General features: G+C 54.9%; 2 protein-coding genes across 2 annotated transcripts; both read left to right on the top strand.

The window, feature by feature from the left end:
- Positions 1–9,591, top strand: MED26 (mediator complex subunit 26). Its single transcript, XM_083483861.1, has 3 exons — positions 1–503; positions 3,586–3,660; positions 6,649–9,591. The coding sequence occupies exons 1-3, from the start codon at positions 429–431 to the stop codon at positions 8,299–8,301; spliced, it is 1,803 nt and encodes a 600-aa protein (XP_083339987.1). The 5' UTR covers positions 1–428; the 3' UTR covers positions 8,302–9,591.
- A 2,305-nt stretch (positions 9,592–11,896) lies between these two features.
- SLC35E1 (solute carrier family 35 member E1) lies at positions 11,897–20,092 on the top strand. Its single transcript, XM_083483998.1, has 6 exons — positions 11,897–12,432; positions 13,848–13,918; positions 14,524–14,661; positions 15,424–15,549; positions 16,367–16,612; positions 16,951–20,092. Exons 1-6 carry the CDS (start codon positions 11,985–11,987, stop codon positions 17,206–17,208), a joined length of 1,287 nt encoding a protein of 428 aa, XP_083340124.1. The 5' UTR covers positions 11,897–11,984; the 3' UTR covers positions 17,209–20,092.
- The last annotated feature ends 897 nt before the right edge of the window (positions 20,093–20,989 follow it).

The raw sequence follows: 20,989 nt of genomic DNA, 5'->3' as shown, positions 1-20,989 counted from the left end.
AGAGTGCACCGCGCGCGGCTGCTGCTGGCTCTTGCCCACAGTTGAGCAGCTCGGCCTCCTCCGCCGCCGCCGCCGCCGCCTGGACGGAGGAGCCCCGAGGAGGACGGGCGGCCCGGCCCGGAGGCAGCGGGGCGAGGACGAGGAGGAGGAGCCCGGGCCAGGCCCACCCCCGGCCGCGGCGGGAGGCGCCCCCCAGGAACATGCGGCTCCGGCTGCCCCGCGGCGCGGCCGGCGAGTGAGCCGAGGAGGAGGCGGCGGCGGCCCAGCGGCGGGGCAGGAGGAGGAGGGAGGCCGGCGAGCCCAGCAAGAGGAGGAGGAGGAAGAGGCCCGGCAGGAAGCGGGGGGAGGAGGGCGGGGGGGGCTCCTCCTCCTCCTCCCGCCGCTGCCGCCAGCGCAGGGCTCGGGGTCGCCGCCTCGACGGGGGGGCAATGACAGCGGCTCCGGGACCCTCCCCGCAGCAGATCAGGGACCGGCTGCTGCAGGCCGTCGACCCCAACAGCAACGTGAGTCTGGGGAGGGAAGGGTTAATGGGAGGGAAGGGTTAATTCAGGGGAGCTCTTAAGGTTTAATTGTGTTTTAGGGTTTTGTTGGAAGACGCCCCGAGTGGCTGGGGCGGGGGGGGGGGACCCAGCCACTTGGGCCGGGGTATAAATAGTAAATTATTATTATTAGTGGTATTATATTATTAATGGGAGGGAGAGACAGGGAGAGGGGACTGGGGAGGGAAGGGTTAATGTGTTTGTGTGGGGGGTGTAGCGTTTTTGCACGAGGGGATGCGAGGGGGGGGAGAAGATGAAGAAGTTTGGCACATACCATATATATATATCTATATCTATATATATATATATATATATATATATACACACACACACACACACACACTAGCCCATGATAATAGCTGCTGCCACCCTGGGGGGTGGGCCTCGTCTCACTTGCCTTTCCTTCCTGGTTTCTGGGCTTTTAAAGGAAGAGTTGGTCCTGAGGAAAAAAACCAAAACAAAAAACCCACCCCACTCATGCAATGATAAGCATGCCCCCCAAATCTTGGGTCTCCCAGCTAATAATAAAGATAACCGTGTTCTCCAAACCTGGGGTCTCCAACTAATATTATTGATCTCAATGTCCTCTAAATTTGGGGTCTCAAACTATTAATGGTGATGCTGATAACGTCCTCCAAATCTGGGGTCTCCCAACTGGTCTTTTGTGCCCCTGGTCATGGCCTGCTGCAAGGTGGGCCGCATGCACGGTTTGGTCAAAAGCAGGCGCTGGGTGCAGAGAGGTGGAAGGCGCCTGCTGTGAGCGGGCAAGTTGCAAGAGAGGGAAGGGCTGGGGTGGGGGGTGGGGAAGGGCTCCTTCGTACTGTGGAGCACTTGCTTTGCATGCAGAAGGTCTCCAGCGAAGGCTGGGGAATTATTTCCTGCCTGAAGCTCTGGTCAGGTGCTGCTGCTGCTGCCAGTCAGTGCTGAGCTCTAGGGGCCCAGTGGCCTGACTCGGGAGGAGGTGAAGGACTGCAGCTCAGAGGGCCTGCCTCGTATGTAGAATGATTTCCAGGTAGGACCCGTGAGCCCTAGGCCCTGCAGTCATCATAGGCAACGTCGAGTTGGCTGGAGCAATGGCGTGACACAGTGTGAGGCAGCAGCTTCCAGCTTAAATGAGAGCCATGAGGTCAGGAAACTTGCGTTTATTTCTAAGGAAAGGGCCATTGCTCAGTGGCGAGGTATCCCCTTTGCTCGTGGAACTACGGTGTCTCTAGGTGCGGGTTTGGAAGGCCCCTGGGTTGGCACCCTGGAGAGCTGCTGCCAGTCTGTGCAGGGAGTGCCAAGCTGGGAGGACAACCTGCACCAGTGCAAGGCGTTGCTCTGGGGCGTGGGGCTCTCCTTCAACGGGTTTCCTGCCGCCTCTACCAGCTCCTCCTCCCCGGGCTTCTCACCTGCTAACATAATTTCCTCTTTTCTTTCTTCCCATCTCATCCTGCAAAAGTAAAAATCTCCCTTCTGCTGCTGAAATGCCAAGTCCGGTTTGTTGGCCCTTGGGCCTCCTTTCCCCTCTCCACCCACTCGGGTCTGCACAAAAGGGGAGTCAGGATGATTATCCCCACATGTATCCTCTGGGCTTGACCTTCCGCTTGCAGTTGCCCCCCCCCAGCCCATTCCCGTTTTATTAGGCCAGCAGGTGCTCCCCCCCCCATCTCCTTGCCAGTGGGTCCTTTCCTGTGCTCCTGCTTCAGGCCCCAACACATGCCAGTCTGATGCTCTCTCTCCTCCCCTGACCCCCTTTCCATGTTACGTGGGAGCAGCAGTACCGCAAGCCCCGGTGGCTTAGACCCCGGCTGTAGACTGCGGCTCCTCCTTGCCATGTAATGCTGACCCCCTTTCCCACATGCCCCCCGCCACCTGTCCGTGGTGGCACTTGTTCCGTGCCCTGCATTTATGGCGTTCACTTTGTGGAGTCTTGCTATCAGGGAGCACTACGTTGGGCTTGTATAGGAGGCCCTGTTTTCTGTAGGGTCGGGTAGACATGTCTCCTAATAGTATGGGGGGGGGGTTGCGCTCGCCTGCTGGTCTCCACATCACCCCTCTGCTTGCGCCTTGACGGCTGCTGGTCATTTGGAATGAGCACCACCACACTGGCCGCACTTGGCGCAGAGGGGCTTAACCCGGCCACTCCCTCGGGCTTGCGTCTTTCTGAACGGCTGCCCCTCTTGCGCGTCCCTCCCCGCCCTGCAGACTCCCCCCTTCACGCTTTCTGTGCCTGCTGCCTGCGCTTTAACCCCCCAATTCTCCTCATATCTTTCGCACGGGATGAAATCGTGCAAGATGCCCAGGGACACAGGAAGATGCATTGTGCGAAGATAGGCCCTTGGTCTCTCTGTCTGTCTGTCTTTCTCTCTCTTTCTATTGTGCCTTCTGACTGGCAGTGGTCCTCCAGGGTTTCAGCCTTGGGGGGGGGGGGTCTTTGCTCCATCCCAGCACTGGAGTTGTTCCTTCAGGGAGTTGGGCCTTAACCTGATCCCTCTTGCATGCAAAGCCCCTTTTGGTGTGTCTTCGTGTGGTGACGCCTAAAAGAGCCCTGAGCGAAAGGGGGAAAGTTTTTCCAGGTGAACCTTCCTGGGAAGGCACCTTGGAAAAGAAGGCCCTTCCTCTTCGGTGACCTTTAAGGAGGTTAAGGGCCGCAGAGGTCAGTTTTTGTACCTGGACGGGCTATGGCAAGAAGAGATGTTGACTTTTAGGGACTGGCAGAGTGTCTTCAGGGCCGATTTCTGCCGTTCTTGCTGTGACTTTATGATGCGTGGGGTGCCACTGGGAGCCTCTTACAGACCCCGACCCCGGCCAGTGAACGCCACTGGTGATTGAGCCATAAGTCCAGAAGCAAGGGGTGGTTGTCATTCGGCTTCTGACTCGCTGGGTGGCTGGACTTGCGTCTCAGCAGCGGAGGGAGTTGGGGCAGCCTTCAAAGTCAGCCGGATCCATTCATTTCAGCCGGTCTACGCTGAGCTCTCCTAGCGTCACACGGCCCTGGGTGCGTGGTGTTTGGCACACGCTCCCGCCCAAAGCCTCACGTTTAACTGTTCTCTTTCTCTTCCAGATTCGTAACATGGTGGCAGTACTGGAAGTGATCTCCAGCCTGGAGAGGTACCCCATCACCAAAGAGGCGCTCGAGGTGGGTCCACATTCACATCCGGATGGAAATAGCAAAAACTGCACGGCGCGCATTTTTATTTCTTAAAATTTGTTCTCCGTTGATGGTAAAAATGAAAAAGAAACCGCCGAAGCGGTTTACGAAAGATAAAAGGGTGAAACCCAGAACAAAATGTGCAACCGCTCTTTAAAACGCGTAAAAGTTAAAGCGTTGAAATAGATTTAAATCATCTCAGCTTTCTAAGCATCTTAGCGGGCTTGTCTAAACAGGACCGTTTTTAGCAAGCGCTGAAAAGAGTACGGCAAAGGCGCCTGCTTGATTTTGATCGGCAGGAAGTTCCAAAGTAGCCACACTGCCTCTCTGAAAAGCTGGGTTCTTTCGGATGCGGAACAGGCACCTGCAGCCCTGGCAATTCCGCCTGTCAAAGCGTTCGAGTGGGACCACCTGTTGGGTAAGGTGACCTCACAGCTAAACTGGTCCCAGATTGTTAAAGGGCTCTAAATGCTAATAGCAGCACCTTGAACTTGGCCCAGTCGCGAACGGGCAACCAGAGCCGATGTCTGAGCGCAGGAGTTACACGCTGACAAGGCCTCGCTCGCGTTCAGCAACCGTGCTGCAGCATCCTTCGCCAACTGCAGCTTCTGGGTCAAGTTCAAGGGGAAAGCCCTCCGAGAGCACATCGCTGTAACCCAGCCTTGAAGCAGCTTAGGGAAGTGACCTTGGGGAAGCGCAAGGTTTATGGTCTGCGGCAGCTCCCGCCTGGCCTTGATAGCAAACCCCAAAATTGTAGTTGCCAGGGCCTTGGATGGTTTGGCTTCTGTCTGAAGGGTCGGCTGGGGCATGACCTGCTTTCTCCCACCCACCAACCCTTCAAAAAAACACTGACGCGTTGACCATTTTGCAATTTAAGCAAGTAAGATGGGTCGCCGTATCCTGTGACGGCGGACTTGTACGGGCTGCGCCTTCTCAGCTGCCCTGGTCTTACACCTGGGTCTCCAAGCATCCTCACACAGCTCTGCAATTGTGTGGCACCCCCTTCCCCAGACCTGGGGGAGGTGAACAGCTGACTCAGCCTTGTGGGGCTCCCTGGGGGGTGGGTTGGCCGCTTGTCTGAACACGTTGCAGCCCACCTGCCTCCTCCAAACGGGGGAATTCCGTCGAAGCGTCCCCAGCTCTCCATGTGCCAGCATCGGCCGGAGATACGGAGACTGATTTTCACAGCCGCCTCGCGTTGCTGCGATCCTTAGCCGCTCTGGTCGTTTCCGCAAATGCCAGGTGGCTCGCACTTCTCTTTCCAAGCCTCGCGGGCTTGCGATTGTCTCAGTCTTGAGAGGCCTGCTCTGTGTAGGTAGCTGAGGAGACATGCAAACTGGCAGGAGGGTTTTTCGGAGACCTTACCCGCTGCCCTGATTTGGTGGGTTTGGTTTAGTTGGCTGAAATATTTAGCAGGTCAAAGCTGAGAGTTTGTCTTCTTCGTTTTATGAGCTCCGTCCCCACGCTGCCCAAACGAACTGAAATGTTTGTTTCAGCAAAAAGACACTTGGTGTTTTGATACTGCAGTCAAACTGAGAGCTTTGTTTCTATTTTTTTTATTATTATTATTATTATTATTATTATTATTATTATTATTATTTAGTACAGTCATACCTTGGTTTGTGAACGCCGCAAACTTGGAAGTGAGTGTTCCGGTTTGTGAACGTTCTTTGGAACCCGGACGTCAGACGCAGCTTCCGATTGGCTGCAGGAGCTTCCTCTTGCGGCCAATCGGAAGCTGCGCTTTGGTTTCCAAACGTTTTGGAAGCCGAGCGAACTTCCGGAACGGTTTCCGTTCGACTTCCGAGGTACGACTGTATTAATGGTGTGTTTTAAGACAACACGCCGGCAGGTCTTTCCTTTACACTGCGTAGATTTTGGAAGTGCTGAAAGCTTTTAATTCTAGCATGGCTATATAAATAATCTGTGGGAAGAGGTGGCAGCAACTTGGATCCTGACTTATGATTGCTTCCAGTTGTCCATTTCATTAGGTTATAGAGTACTGTATTTTTCGCTCTATAACACGCACCCGACCATAACACGCACATAGTTTTTAGAGGAGGAAAATCCGTAGGCATGCCACCCGTAGGCATTCCCTCCATAACACGCACAGACATTTCCCCTTACTTTTTAGGAGGAAAAAAGTGAGTGTTATGGTGCAAAAAATACGGTAATTTTCTCAACTGAGGCGCTCCTTAGGATTGTGGTGGGGGAGGAACCCACAGGGGAAATAAAGCAGCAGCTAATTTCTGGCAAGATCTCCACCGCACCAATGTGCATATCAACACACTTGTGCAACCATTGACCCTTCTTGGTAGCGCGCCTCCCCACTCATAGAGCAGCGGTTTTCAACCAGGGTGCTGTGGCACCCTGGGGTGACTCGAATTATGGTCAGGGGTGCCATGGGCAACACTAGCCTCTGTCCCTCTTTCCTCTCACTCCTCGGATGCCCTCTCTGCCTCGAGGAGAGGAGGCAGAGGGAACACTCCCCAAGGGAGGGTGTTTGGAAAAGGGTGAGGCTGCCAGCTCTGCAGGCAAGGGGTGACATAACTGGGCTACTGAGCCCCACCAGGGTGCTGCAGAAAGAATGTAGTTGCTCAAGGAGCCGTGGACTCAGAAATGTTGAAAACCTCTGTCATAGGGTTCTGTGTCTCTGCGTGTGTCACAGGTACCCACCCACTCAGACCCCAAATTCCTCTTATTGGAGGGAGACCTTCCTGGGACAGGAGAAGCTGCCTCCTGCTGCTTTTGACAGGTTCACGGGACCCTCTGCCAGCCCAGCACCTCCCTTGTGTTTTGGACTACAACTCCCATCAGCCACGGTTCCATTTGGCCACACCGGCTGGGGACGATGGGACCTGTAGTCCGAAACATCTGGCCGCTGAAGGTGGGGTGATTCGGTATGCAGATATCTTGCAAAGTAACATTCCCTCCCCACTTTTCTCTCTTGTTCCTTTCCCCCAAAAAACTCCACAGGAGACGAGGCTGGGGAAACTCATCAACGACGTGAGGAAGAAAACCGAGAATGTGGAGCTGGCTAAGCGGGCGAAGAAGCTGCTGCGGAACTGGCAGAAGCTTATCGAGCCGGGGGCGCCCAGTGAGGGGGCCGCCAGGGGGCCGCCCAACCCACCAGGGTCTGCCAACGGCGGCGGAGCCCACAACTGCCGGGTGGAGACTCCTCCGGCGGGGGTCGGGCCGAAGCCCGCGCAAGATGCGAAGGTCCGGAACGACGTCCAGAAGCTGCACTCCCCGAAGCAGTTGGTGGAGAAGCCAGCGGCCCGGAAGAGGCGGGGGGAGCCGCGTGATGGCCTGGTGGGGGCGCCTCTCCTGCCTCTGCCGAAGGCCTCCAAGGCCTGCTTCGAAGTGTTACAGAACTCCTCACCACCCCCGACGAACGGGATCGGGGGCAGCAGCCCGGACAGCTTCCCCAGCCCGCCGCCCGCCGAGCTGGTCGAGGGCGACAAGCTCAGCAAGATCCCCATCAACGCGGTGCGCCCCCACACCAGCTCCCCGGGTCTCTTCAAGCCCTCTGCTTCGTCCCTGCTGAAGGTGGCGCTGCTGGTCCAGCAGGAGAAGGAGGAGGCGCCCGCAGCCGGCCAGCCCAAGAGCCCCCGCTGCTCCTCTTTCAGCCCCAGGCACGTCCGGGCGGAAACGTTTTCCCGGCAGCACACCACCTACTCGCCCAAGGGCTCGCCGCCTGCCCCTTCCCCGACGAGGCCGCCCCCCGCCCCGGACACTCCCGCCGGGGCTCCCTTGTCGCCCCCTGCCCTCGTGCAGCCGGCGCTGGAGAAGCGGCTGGAGGCCCATCCGCAGGCGGGGCTGGAGACGCCCCTGCACGGCATCCAGGAGGCGCCGGCGGGCCGGCTGGCGGCGGACCCCCCTCTGAGCAGCGGGGCCGGCCCCCTCCTGGCGGAGCCCTTGCTGGCGGGCTTCTCGCCGGACACGTGCCGGGCGGACAGCGACGGCGCCACCTCGGGGTCGGACAGCAAGAAGAAGAAGAAGTACCGGCCCAAGGACTACGTGGTCAACTTGGACGGGCAGGCGCTGGAAGGGGGGGTCAAGCCGGTGCGGTTAAAAAAGGAGCGGCGGCTGACCTTTGACCCCATGACAGGCGAGATCAAGCCCCTGGCGCAGAGGGACTCCTTGCCCTCGGCGGCCCACCCGCCCGCGCTCCCCGAGCAGCAGCACAGGACAGGCGCAGGGGAAGCCGCCGAGCCCAAGCCCCCCCTGCAGAGCCCCTTTGAGCAGACCAACTGGAAGGAGCTGTCCCGGAACGAGATTATCCAGTCCTATTTGAACCGGCAGAGCAGCTTGCTCTCCTCTTCCGGGGTACAGACTCCGGGCGCTCACTACTTCATGTCCGAGTACCTGAAGCAGGAGGAGAGCACCCGCCGGGACGCCCGCAAGACCCACGTCCTGGCGCCCCACAGCAAGCCCACGGACTTGCCCGGGGTGACCCGGGAGGTGACGCGGGGCGACCTCGACAGGATTTGCGGCCACCACTGGCCGGGCGTGAATGGTTGCTACGACACACAGGGTAACTGGTATGATTGGACGCAGGGAATATCCCTCGACCCGCACGGGGACGACGGGCGCCTCAACGTCCTGCCTTACGTCTGCCTGGACTGAGCGCCGGGATGCTTCTGACGCAAGGGGCAGTTCGGTGCGAGCAGGCAGGCGCGGCGGCAACGGCTGCCCACCCCTCCACCCCCCGTTGTGCTGAAAAAAGGCTCATCCAGCAGAGAGAAAGAGGGAGGGAGGGAGGGTGTGTGTGAGAGAGAGAGCTGGACCCCGGCAGTTCCTTCTTCCCTAGGTTTCTTTCTAATTATTCTTTTCTTTTTTTGTGAAGTGCTGCTACCAGTCTACTAACAAAATTGCAAAGCGGGGGGGGGGGGGAGGCGCAGAACAGAGGTTTGATTTAAACGGCGGCAACGAAAAGAGTTCCAAACTCTTAGCCAGCCAGCTCTGAAAAAAACGCAAAAAGAAAAAAAGTGTTAGGGTTTTTATTTTATTTTATTTTCGTTTCGAAAGGTGAAGATTCTTTCCGGTGATTGGCGGGTGCCGAAATCCGAGGGCAGGCAGGCAGGAGGCGGGGAGAGGAATGGCGGGAGGCAGGACGTTTTAACCAAGAGTAGCTGTAGCCTATTTATTTTTGTCCCCCGATTTTGTTTGTTTTTTCTTGGAAAGGGAGTAAGGATGATGATAACAGCCGTGGGATGGTTTGAGATGAAACTCTGCAAAAATCCTGTGGTTAGTAGTTCTTCCTGGCGTCGCACCTGTCTCCAGAAAAAGGCATGTGGCTTGCGGCGAGGGGGGCCAGTCTGCCAGGGTAGGCAGGAGGTAGTGCCCACCTTCAGGTTAGCATTCCGCAAATATCCCTTCCTTCCTTCCTTCCTCCTTTCTTGGTGGGGTCTAATCAGATTTTTGGCTTCAGCCTAAGAAATGCTGCACCACTACCTTTCGCCAGCCTGAGAGTGTCTTCCCGGAATTCTTTCTGCACATTTTATAGGGAGAGGCAAGGGAGGGGGAAGAGCCCTCTCTCCTCCGCTGCCCCCCACGTTAAAAAAGGCAAAATCCAAACCGTACGGAGGGTGCTACTTTTGTCCTGTGAAAGGAGGGGGGAGAGATTGGGCAAGCCTGTTCTGCAATGCTGTAAAATACACTCGTTACCATTCCTTTTTAGATAATTTGTTTGCCTTACGGAGATCCATCACAAAAAATTAAATAAAAAAAAGAGAGGGGGAGAAGAAGAAAAAAGAAGCGCGACTTGCAAAAGCGAAACAGAGCCTTAGTGAATGTACAGTAACTATCCTAGACTTCCGCGTTCCTGGGACGCAGAAGGGAGCAACTTTGCTATTGGTCCTTTAAGTGGACACGTTGTGATATACATGTGGAAATAAAACAAAAATTTGCACAAAAGCACGGGCTGTTCTTTCTTAAAAAAAGGGAAGTTCCTGGAAAGTTTGCCGACTTGAGTAAGGCAGCTTCCTGTAGCCGGAGGACCTGAGTCTCCAGCTATTCTGGACTACAGTCCCCATCATCCCTGACCGCCGGTCCTGGGAGTTGTAGTATTCCCACAACCCAGGTGTAGTGTGTGCTTGCTCTCTAGCTGTTGCCGGCCTGTTGCTTCCCTCAGTCCTGGCTGCTGGGAGCTGTAGTCTAAAGCGCCTGGGGAGGGCGGTACAGAAAGAACAAGGAGGTGCGCATTTCGCACTCTGTTGCTCCTGGGCTTACAGCATGGTGTCAGTGGGCCACAGCTCCCACCCTCTCTTACTGGTTGGGGGTGCTGGGAGTTGTAGTCCAGTAGCCTGCAGAGAGGGGGACCATGTCGACTACCTACGATCTATAGAACTGGCATGGGTCAGAGCCTGTGCCCGTCTGATGTTGGTCCAGGAACATCATAATCACTGGCCCTTCCGGCTGGGAGTCCCAATGGTAACATCCCGAAGGTCACTTGCTTCGCCTACCCGCTTCCCTTGCTATTTTTCTGCTTTTAGAAATACAGTGGTGCCTTGGAAGTTGGACGGAATCGGTTCCGGAAGTCCGTTCGACTTCTGAAAACGTTTGGGAACCAAGGCGCAGCTTCCGATCGGCTGCAGGAAGCCGTAAGCCGTGTCAGACGTTCCAAATGGCGGTCGAAAACCAGAACAATCGCTTCTGGTTTTTGATCGTCCGGGAGCCAAAACGTTCAACTCCCAAGGCGTTTGAAAACCAAGGTACGGCTATCTCCTTTGAGCAAGTCTGTGAAGATGGGACGTGTGCAAATTTGTTTTTGGACTTCAGTGCCAAAGGAACTGATTTTTTTTTTATTAAAAAAATTATTTTAATCAAAAGGGGTTTGCGATTAACAAGGCAGCTGGTTTCCAAGTAAGTGATTTATTTATTTTTAATTCAAGTGCATCTCACCACCTCCAAGTTTTGTTTGGGGTGGGGGGGACATGCTTTGCTTGGGACCAGTTTCTGTGCACAAATCCAGCAACTGAAGCTTCACCCCCCCCCCCATTTTTACCTCCCCGGCAGATTAGGTTTTTCCTCTGTTGAACTTCTGCATATTATAGAATCATAGACTCATAGAGTTGGAAGAGACCCCAAGGGCCATGGAGTCCAACCCCCTGCCAAGCAGGAAACACCATCAGAGCACTCCTGACATATGGTTGTCAAGCCTCTGCTTAAAGACCTCCAAAGTAGGAGACTCCACCACACTCCTGGGCAGCAAATTCCACTGTCAAACAGCTCTTACTGTCAGGAAGTTCTTCCTAATGTTTAGGTGGAATCTTCTTTCTTGTAGTTTGGATCCATTGCTCCGTGTCCGCTTCTCTGGAGCAGCAGAAAACAACCTTTCTCCCTCCTCTAGGTGACCTCCTTTTCTATATTTGAACATGGCTCTCATATCACCCCTTAACCTCCTCTTCTCCAGGCTAAACATGCCCAGCTCCCTTAGCCGTTCCTCATAAGGCATCGTTTCCAGGCCTTTGACCATTTTGGTTGCCCTCCTCTGGACACGTTCCAGTTTGTCAGTGTCCTTCTTGAAGTGTGGTGCCCAGAACTGGACACAGTACTCCAGGTGAGGTCTGACCAGAGCAGAATACAGTGGCACTATTACTTCCCTTGATCTAGATGCTAGACTCCTATTGATGCAGCCCAGAATTGCATTGGCTTTTTTAGCTGCTGCGTCACACTGTTGGCTCATATTCTCAGTTGTTAAAACCACTGCACCAGGGCAAGGAAAGCAAAGAGAGGAGAGCCCCCGCCCCTCTTTTTCACCCCTGGGGGGGCATTTACCCTGCATTGTGGTGGGCCAGTGGGTATATTTTTATTTTATTTTACTATTTAGTATATTTTATTTTTATTATTATTATTAAAATATTGAAAATGCATAAACAAATAATAAGCAATAAATTATTAATTAATTATTTAATTAGTATTATTAATTAATAAACTTATTAATTATTATATTATACTGATAATCCTCGCCCAGAGAGACAGGACTAATAAAGATTAACGGTAGGTTATATATCTTATACAAAATATTGCAAATCCATCCAATAATAACCCTGGGACAGCAGCAGCAGGGCATCCCCAGGCCCCGCCCTCTCTTCCCGAGTCCCCTCCCCTTTGTGGGCGCGGCCTGTGACGCAACAACGCCCCTCCCCGGTCCCCGCCCCCTTGTGGGCGTGAGCCTCCGCCTCTTCCGGCCGCTTGTCCCCGCTCGGCTCCCGTAGCCACGTCCGCTTCCGTCGCCGGGCGGAAGTGACGCGGCGGAGCGCGCCGGGGAGCGAGCGGCGGCCGAGAGGGGCCGGATCCGGCTCAGGATGGCGTCCTCGTCGCCGCCGCTGCTGCTGCCTCCGCCGGCCCTGCTTCCCCCTTCCCCGCCGCCCCTCCCTCCCGGCGCGTCCCCGGGCGCGCCCCCGCCCCCTCGCCGAGGAGGAGGCGCGCCCCCGCCGCCGCCCCCGGGCGTCTTCCGCGTGCCCGCGCTGTGCCTGGCCTGGTACGCGCTGAGCGCGGGCGGCAACGTGGTGAACAAGGTGCTGCTGGGCGCCTTCCCGCGGCCCGTCACCGTCTCCCTCTGCCACGTGCTGGGCCTGGTGGCGCTGCTGCCCCCCCTGCTGCGCGCCTGGCGCGTGCCCGCCGCCAGCCCCGCCCAGCTGCCCCCGCGCGCCTACCCCAGGCTCATCCTCCCGCTCGCCTTCGGGAAGTACCTGGCCTCCGTCTCCGCCCACGTCTCCCTCTGGAGGGTGCCCGTCTCCTACGCCCACACCGGTACGGGGGCGCGGGGCTCCGGGGCATGGGCAGAGGGCCTGGGGAGGGAGGGAAGGAGGGAGAAGGTGATGGCAGAATTGGGAGGGCACCCCCACGATCATCTAGTCCAGCCCTATAAAGGGGGCAGGCCTTGTGCTTCTGGGAATGTGCAGAGTGCCTGGAAAGAAAGGAAGAAAGAAGTTGACCCTAGAATTGCAGGATTGGGAGGGCACCCCCACGATCATCTAGTCCAGCCCTACAAAGGGGGCAGGTCTTCCGCACCCTGCTGCTCCTGGGAATGTGCAGAGTGCCTGGAAAGGACGGGAGGGAGGAAGAAGTTGACCCTGGAATGGCAGATTTGGGAGGGCACCCCCACGATCATCTATTCCAGCCCTATAAAGGGGGCAGGTCCTCTGTTCTTGGGAATGTGCAGAGTGCCTGGAAAGAAAGAAAGAAAGAAAGAAAGAAAGAAAGAAGTTGATCCTAGAATTGCAGGATTGGGAGAGCACCCCCACGATCATCTAGTCCAGCCCTACAAAGGGGGCAGGCCTTCCGCGCCCTGCTGCTCCTGGGAATGTGCAGAGTGCCTGGAAAGAAAGGAAGAAGTTGATCCTAGAATTGCAGAATTGGGAGGGCACCCCCACAGGGGTCTCGCGCCCCCACAAAGGGGGCTGGCCCTCCACGCCCTGCTTCTCCTGGGAATGTGCAGAATTCTCCTAGAAAGAAAGAAAAGTTGATCCTGGAATGGCAGATCTGAGGCTTTCAATGCCACCAGCCTGTGACAGGGCCTTCTTGGTGCCAGCCCCCTCCTTGCTAACGTTAGGTGTAACTGAAAAGCGGCTGGAAGAAACGGAAATATATTGCTTCCAGCCGCATTGAAATAATTGATTTGAGGATGTTTCATGTTTAATTTCTTGGGGGGGGGGGAGAAAAAGCATTGTCCTGTTAACCACAGTAATAAATAGTGGGTCAAATCTAGCATTTGTCAAGCTCTTGAGTATTTTATTTATTAAACCTATTGGACATGACCACATTATTCCCATTCATCTCACTGTGTTTGCTCTGCGTAAATCTCTTAGATGGGACACAACCCAAGTAAGGTGCTGAAATATTGGGTGGCTTCCTGCCCACTTTGGTTTTGGGGTCCCTTGTGTGAGTGAAGACTCACGCTCTTTACCTTCCCTCTGTGCGGTCATTCTCCCTTGTGTTTCCCATTGGTTTCTGTCCTTCTCTGCATGCAGAAGTCCGGGCTTCAGCCCTAGCCCCCACCTCAGGCTGGGGCTGGCAGAGATTACTGCCTGAGAACCTGCACAGCCATTGCTGCCACTTGGTGTAGACAGTCCTGAGCTTGATGGAGCCACAGCTCCCTGCGTTCCTCCTCCCCAGCCTTCTCTTCCGGCTTCCGCTCTGCCTCTCTAACCTCCTTCTCCTTTCAGTCAAAGCGACGATGCCGATCTGGGTGGTGCTGCTGTCGAGAATCATCATGAAGGAGAAGCAGACAACCAAGGTAGGAGGGAGGAGGAACGGTGGGTGAGACGTCGCCCTTCTTTCTGCAGACAAACTCCCTGGCCCTGAATGGGGTGACTGTGCCCCCGAAGGACCAGGTGCGCAGCCTGGGGGTCATTTCGGACTCACAGCTGTCCATGGAGGCGCAGGTCAATTCTGCCTCCAGGGCGATTGTCTAACTCACCAGAGTGGTGCATGCTCTGGTTATCTCCCACTTGGGACTACTGCAATGTGCTCTACGGGGGCGTCTCCCTTTGAAAGTGACTTGGAAACTACCAACTAATCTAGAAAGCACCTCCCAGATTGGTGATTGGGTGCAGCTGCTGGGACAATATTACCCCAGTCCTGATGTCCCATCAGATGTCAAGGAGAGAAAGAACTATCTGACTTTTAAAAGACATCTGAAGGCAGCCCTGTATAGGGAAGTTTTTAATGTTTGATGCTTTATTGTGTTTTTCATATTCTGTTGGGAGCTGCCCTGAGTGACTGGGGAAACCGAGTCAGGTGGGCTGGGTACAACAAACAAGTTGTTATTATCTTTGGGATGGCGACTTCAAGGCGCTTCTTTCCCACCTGAAGTGCTTTTCCCCTCCTTCCTCCCCCCAGGTGTACTTATCCCTCATCCCCATCATCGGGGGCGTCCTGCTGGCCACGGTCACAGAGCTGTCCTTCGACACATGGGGGCTCATCAGTGCCCTGGCTGCCACGCTCTGCTTCTCCCTCCAGAACATTTTCTCCAAAAAGGTACCGTCCACATTGCCTCTTGCATTCTGCTCGGCAGGGGCAGCGGCTTCACCGGCCTCAGGGACAGAAACCGGAATGGCTGCCTTGGGCCTGGGAATCTTTCGCCAGCCCAAAATCAGCCCCTGCCCATTCCAGCTAAATCACACTGGCGCTTGGGCGCAGAAGAACCAGTGGTGCCCTGGCAGCGGTGGTAATTTGTGGAAGATAATAGGCATCGTATCCTAGAGTCTAGAGCGTTACCATCCTTGCACCCCTCCATTTTTGAGCATGTAAGATCCAAGATGCCCCTAATACAGTGGAACTTCGGTTTTCAAGCGTCTCGGGAGCCGAACGATTCGGAACCCGGACACAGAAAACCCGGACGTAGTTGCTTCCGTTTTTGACCTCGCCTCGGAGGTCAAACTGGTTCCGAGGCGCGTTTGCTTCCGAGGCGCATTGAAAGTGCCGCCTGCCCGTTGTGCCTCGGTTGTCAAACGTTTATTGGAAATCAAACGGTCTTCCGGAACAGATTACGTTGGACGCCTGACTCCGTTATTCCTAGGAGAAATGCCCCTGGTCCTTTTGGGGGAAATGATCTGTTAGAACACGTTCGTTACAAGCCATCTCCCACAACCGCCCCATCCTCCTTTTCCCAGTGAAAGCGAGCGAGGCAGCGCTCTGTGTGGGGCACAGAGACCGGCCTCTTTTTCCCTGTGGGTGCTGAGCAGGAGGGGGAAGCAAGTCAAAAGTGCCCGTCCCTGATCTCTTTCTCCGTCCTTGCAGGTGCTGAGGGACTCCCGGATCCACCACCTGCGCTTGCTGAACATTCTGGGCTGCCACGCGGTCTTCTTCATGATCCCCACCTGGGTCCTGGTCGATCTCTCCGCCTTCCTGGTCGAGAACGACTTGGTGAGTTCCCGGGGAAGGAAGGTCCTTTCCCTTCCTCTCCGTGGGGCTCCTTTGGAAGGTGACCTAGAAACTGCAACTAATCCAGAATGTGGCAGCCAGACTGGGGACTGGGAATGGAGACTATATAACACTGGTCCTGAAAGACCCACATTGGCTCCCAGGACGTCTCCGAGCACAATTCAAAGGGTTGGTGCTGACCTTGAAAGCCCTAAATAGCCCAGTAGACCTGAAGGAGCGTCTCCACCCCGGACACCGGGGTCCATCTCCCAAGGGCCTTCTGGCGGTTCCCTCCCTGCGAAAAGTGAGGGTGCAGGGAACCAGGCAGAGGGCCTTCTCGGTAGTGGCACCCGCCTATCGGATGTCAAGGAAATAAACAACTACCAAACTTTTAGGAGACTTCTGAAGGCAGCCTTGTTTAGGGAAGTTTTTAATGCCTGATGTTCTATTGTGCTTTTAATATTCTGTTGGAAGCCGCCCAGAGTGGCTGGGGAAGCCCAGCCGGATAGGCAGGGTATAAGTACAGTAGTACCTTGTTTTGCGACCGGGATCCATTCTTGAGCCCCAGTCACTGGCAAACCCCAGGATGCCGGACAAAATGTTGTGCATGCGTGAGCAGCGAACCCGGAAGTAACCCGGTACTTCTGGGTTTGCCACGGACGTCCGGCGGAATGGGCGCTCGACGGGGCGGAGGTGCCGTTGTAATAAATTATTACTATTATTTTTATTATTTCTGCCGGAGTCTCGACAGCCCCCGGGAGTGACCGCGGGGCTGGCGGGGAAACTCCCCGCTGTCCCTTGAACCCTGCCTCCCTTGCAGAGCTCGATGGCCCATTGGCCGTGGACCCTGCTCCTGCTGACCATCAGCGGCTTCTGCAACTTCGCCCAGAACGTCATCGCCTTCAGCATCCTCAACCTCATCAGCCCCCTGAGCTACTCGGTCGCCAACGCCACCAAGAGGATCACGGTCATCAGCGTCTCTCTGCTCATGCTCAGGAATCCCGTCACCTCGACCAACGTCCTGGGAATGATGACCGCCATCCTGGGAGTCTTCTTGTACAACAAGGTAGGCCTCGGCGGAGAACCGAACGGGATCCTCTTTTTTTGGGGTGGGGAAGGCAGCACTCCCTGCTCGCGATTGCCCAGTATACTGTCTCCGACAGTGGAGGGGGGGAGAGCGTTGCCTTCGTAGCCGATTGCCGTCAGTGATCTTCCCTTTCCATTCATCTAATCCCCCTTATTCTTGTTTTTATTTTGATTGTGTATTTCGCGTTTTTGTGTTTGCCGATCTCTTTTAATATATAGAATATATATTAATGTAGAGGGTTGGGCTGGATGACCTTTGGGGGAAACCTCCTGGTTCTCCGAAAGGGAGCCTGACGGGGAGCGCTTTTCTCCCCGCAGACCAAATACGACGCCAACCAGGAGAGGAAGAAGCAGCTGCTGCCCGTCACGACGGGAGACCTCCCCGGCGGCCTGGAGCGCCACAGGAGCCCCCCGGAGAAGAGCCAGAACGGACTTTCCTCCTTCCTCCACCACCACGGCGGGGACTTCCAGTACGGCAACCGGGGAGGGGGAGGTGGCGGCGTCCTGGCCGACCACTTCCAGTACAGCCGGCAGAACTACCCCGCGATGTACAGCTCCAGCCGCTACGACATCTAGCGAGAGGCTGGGTCCCGGCCGGCAGAACCCGGGACTCTCTGAGGACGGAGAAGGGTCCTCAAGCACTTGGGAGTGTATGTTTGTGGGCCGGGACTCCCCGTGAGCAGGAGGAGAGGAGGACCGTGTGTGCACTTGGAACAGGAGGAGGAGGAGGAGGGCAGCTGCATGCTGATCAACTTTCTGCCCAGGGACACGGGTGCGGATTGCGGTTGAGCCCCCCGAGCCCAGCCTGGGCCTCTGCGGTTGTCCCTGAACACACTGGGGGCAGCAGAAAGATGGCCAGTATTCTATTTTTCCTTTTCCCCCCGTACAAATTTTGTTTTGTTTTCATTTGGGTTGCACTCTAACTTTTTTATTGTTTCGGTTGCTTTGTCTGGCAGCCGCGCCGGCCTTTACCAACCTGGTGCCCTCGGGGCGCTCCAGGCACCCGCAGAGCCCCCTGCGAGGCTCTGGGTCGGCCAAGGCTGAGCTCTGCTGCTGTTTTCAAAGTGCAATTTGCAAGAAGCGTCTTCCTCTCCTCCCTGCGGAGGAGCAGGCCGCTTCTTGTATCCCGCAGTCGTTGCGAGGTTTTGTGTGTGTGTGTGTGTGTGCAGTCGAGTTTGTAGCCGCCTTCTGCTCCGGCTTGTGACCGTCGCAAAGAGATACGGAGCGAGAGCGGCCATCTGTTTTAAAATAGTAATCATGTTCCGCCGAGCAACGTGTGACAAATTTAGAGACGCGCTTCTTAAACGTTCCCTCTCCCTGCTCACGCCCTGGTCCTGTTTTTTAAATCATGATGACGTCCCTGCCTGCAGCGAAACTGCTCATTTAGGAAAGGGCTCCTCTTTGGGTTGCAAAACTACATTTCACCCCTTAAAAATGAATGGATTTGCCGGGCCCGTTAACTCTCAGTAGGGCTGGCCGTGTGTCTGCGAAGTAGCACTGGGCAACTGGGAAGATTTAGAGCCAGCTTGGTTTCTTCCTCCCTGGCCTTCCAAAGGGGGTCCACTGTGGGTGGGGCCCTTAAGACGTCCAAGCCAGAAACCCCTTTTTTAATAAATCCGTGCGTAATTCTCTGCACGGTTTCATCCCATTCGCACCTTCGCTGTCCGACACAGACCCCTCCTCTGCCTTCTCCTGCGTCCTGGAGCTCTTTCTCCCATCGGGGCTTTGTCTGAAACGAGTAGGTCTCTTCGTCTGAGTTTTCTAATCATGTTTCTGGCTTGGCCAAAGGGAAAAGTGGAGGGGGAAAGCTTCGGAGACCCCAGGACAGGAGATCTCAAGAGACCAGCCCTCTTCCTCTGCCTTGGACACAAGCAGGGGAACAGTTTCCGCCTGCCCTGCCCTCTCTGTTTTGCTTTCTACTTTCTAATACGTACACCCCCTCCCCCGAAAAAATAAGAGTCTCATTTCGACCAGCAGCTCGGAGAGGAGAGGGAGCAAGCCGTAGGCAGGGAGTAGCTGCTCTTCGAGGCAGCGGGGAGGGGGTCCCGATGTGGGCAAATTTTGTGCCTTTCCCCACAGATAACATCCTCTCGCTTCATCTGGTGGGTTTCTTCCCCTCTCTCTCGGCAATGGCGGGATCCCTTCTTGGGAGAGCAGGATACCAGACACGGCACCGAGCTTTTCCCATTCAGAGCTCGCCTCTCCCCAAGGCAAGCAACTCTTCAAGAACAGCTTGTCTGCCCCAGTTGCCCCCTGAAGTCTCTGCTAGCCCCAGATCTAGCTGTCAAAGCCCATGTCATTGCCCTGTCTGAAACGACGGGGTTTTCCCAGCCTTGCAGCAGTTCCGGTTCTTTTGCCGCCCCTCGTCCCGTTTGCCAGGGAGCGGCGTGTTTGCGTGTTGAGTGTGTTATATCTATAAGGGGAGGGAAGGCAGAGCGCTTGAGTCCTTGTGTGTGTGTATATATATATATATATATTCCGCCCGGATGTTGCCATTTTATTTGGTTAGGAGCGTGTTGTGAAACCTCTGCCCCTTCACCGAAGAAGCAAAACCACCGCCTGGGGTGAAGGGTCTTGTTCAGAGAAGAATCGTCGATCTGCTTTTCAAAATCTCTGCGTCGACGGAGCATCGTGTTTTATTTTTGTGAAATTAACCGAAGTTTGATTCCCCACTCTATTTCCTTTCCCTGCCAACCTGGCTGCGAAATGAAAACACTTCCTTTGCGGCCAGTTGGAGGTGTAGCTGGTGGTCCTTTCATGGCCAAAGGCCCCCCCCCCCCCGTGGCCTGGGAGAAAACGATGGGCAAGGTGTAATGGGGTGTGTGGAGGCTGCCAGGTCCAGGACTTGGCCTGGGGGGACGGGGGGGGGATTCCCTCTTGCCTAAAATCTTCAGGAGGGAAATGGCAGAGCAGTTTATTAGTTGCCTCTGCCCCCAAGACGAATACTCCAATCCGTCTCCTGCCTCTCCAGAGACAACCTGGTGCCTTGCAGCTGTTTTCCGAAGAGACTACAACTCCCATCATCCATAGCTAGCAGGACCAGTGGTCAGGGGCGATGGGAGTTGTAGTCCAACCACAGCCGGGGAACGGCCCAAGTTTGAGAAACTCCGGAGCAGAGCCTCGGTCATTTGTAAATTATGCGGGCGATTTCCGGAGGAAAGTTTCTTAATCGATAGGTGCAGGGTGTACATGTTTTTAGCAACAGCGTTCCCTCCTGGCTCTTAAGTACGAGGAACTTCTTACAAGTTTGTTTCTTCTGATGTACAGGAACCGTGGTTTGTCTCTTTCTTTTTTAAGCCCCTGCAAACTTAAAAAAGGAAAGAAAGGAAAGTTAACGGTTTTCTTTTTTAAGCCTGCAAACTTAAAAAAAAAAGGTTTAAATGGGAAAAAAGGGTGTGTTGTAATTATGCTTTTAAAATATCAAAAATGTAAATAAACCCGAATTCTGCAAGAATCGAAACTTTCCCGTATGGAGTCTTCTTGGCTACGCCTGTGGTCCAAACGCCTGCATGGGAGACCAGGGCCAGATTTCGGTTTGATGAGGCCCTCAGCTACTGACAAGGTGACAAGGCCCTTTCTATGTCCAGCTGTCTTTTGTCAACAACAAATCGTCACTCCTTTTTGTGTTGAATATATGCTGTATCGTAATTTATGGACCTAACAGGTATCTAAACCCATTTGCACATAACAAAATAGGAGACTACATAACACAAAACACTGTTGCTGTATGTAGGTTTTATTTTATTTGTTTTTTATATTTTGGAAATGTACATCCAGGTTGGTTTTTTTCCCTTTAATTTTTTGGGGGGCCTCTAATTTTTTTGGTGGAGCCCTAAGCTAGAGCTAGTTTAGCTTATGCGTAAATCCGGCACTGGCATAAATAGATAGAAAGAAAGAAATATAGATCATTATTTTTTGGCAATGTACATCCAGCGTTTTTTTCCCTTTCATTTTTTGGGGGGCTTCCAAGAGAGAGGGGCCCTAAGCTAGAGCTAGTTTAAGGTAAAGGGACCCCTGACCATTAGGTCCAGTCGCGGACGACTCTGGGGTTGTGGCGCTCATCTCGCTTTATTGGCCGAGGGAGCCGGCGTACAGCTTCCAGGTCATGTGGCCATCAGGACTAAGCCGCTTCTGGCGAACCAGATCAGCACACAGAAACGCCGTTTACCTTCCCGCCAGAGCGGTACCTATTTATCTACTTGCACTTTGAGGTGCTTTCGAACTGCCAGGTTGGCAGGAGCAGGGACTGAGCAACGGGAGCTCACCCTGTCATTGCGGGGATTCGAACCGCCGACCTTCTGATCGGCAACGCCTAGGCTGTGTGGTTTAACCCACAGCGCCACCCGCGTCCCAGTAG

This window comes from Podarcis liolepis (genome assembly GCF_965112155.1).
Source record: "Podarcis liolepis genome assembly, chromosome: 18".
In the NCBI taxonomy this organism is placed as follows: Eukaryota; Metazoa; Chordata; class Lepidosauria; order Squamata; family Lacertidae; genus Podarcis; species Podarcis liolepis.
The sequence above is the reverse complement of the archived record's forward strand: the minus strand, read 5'-3'. Positions and strand labels throughout refer to the sequence as shown.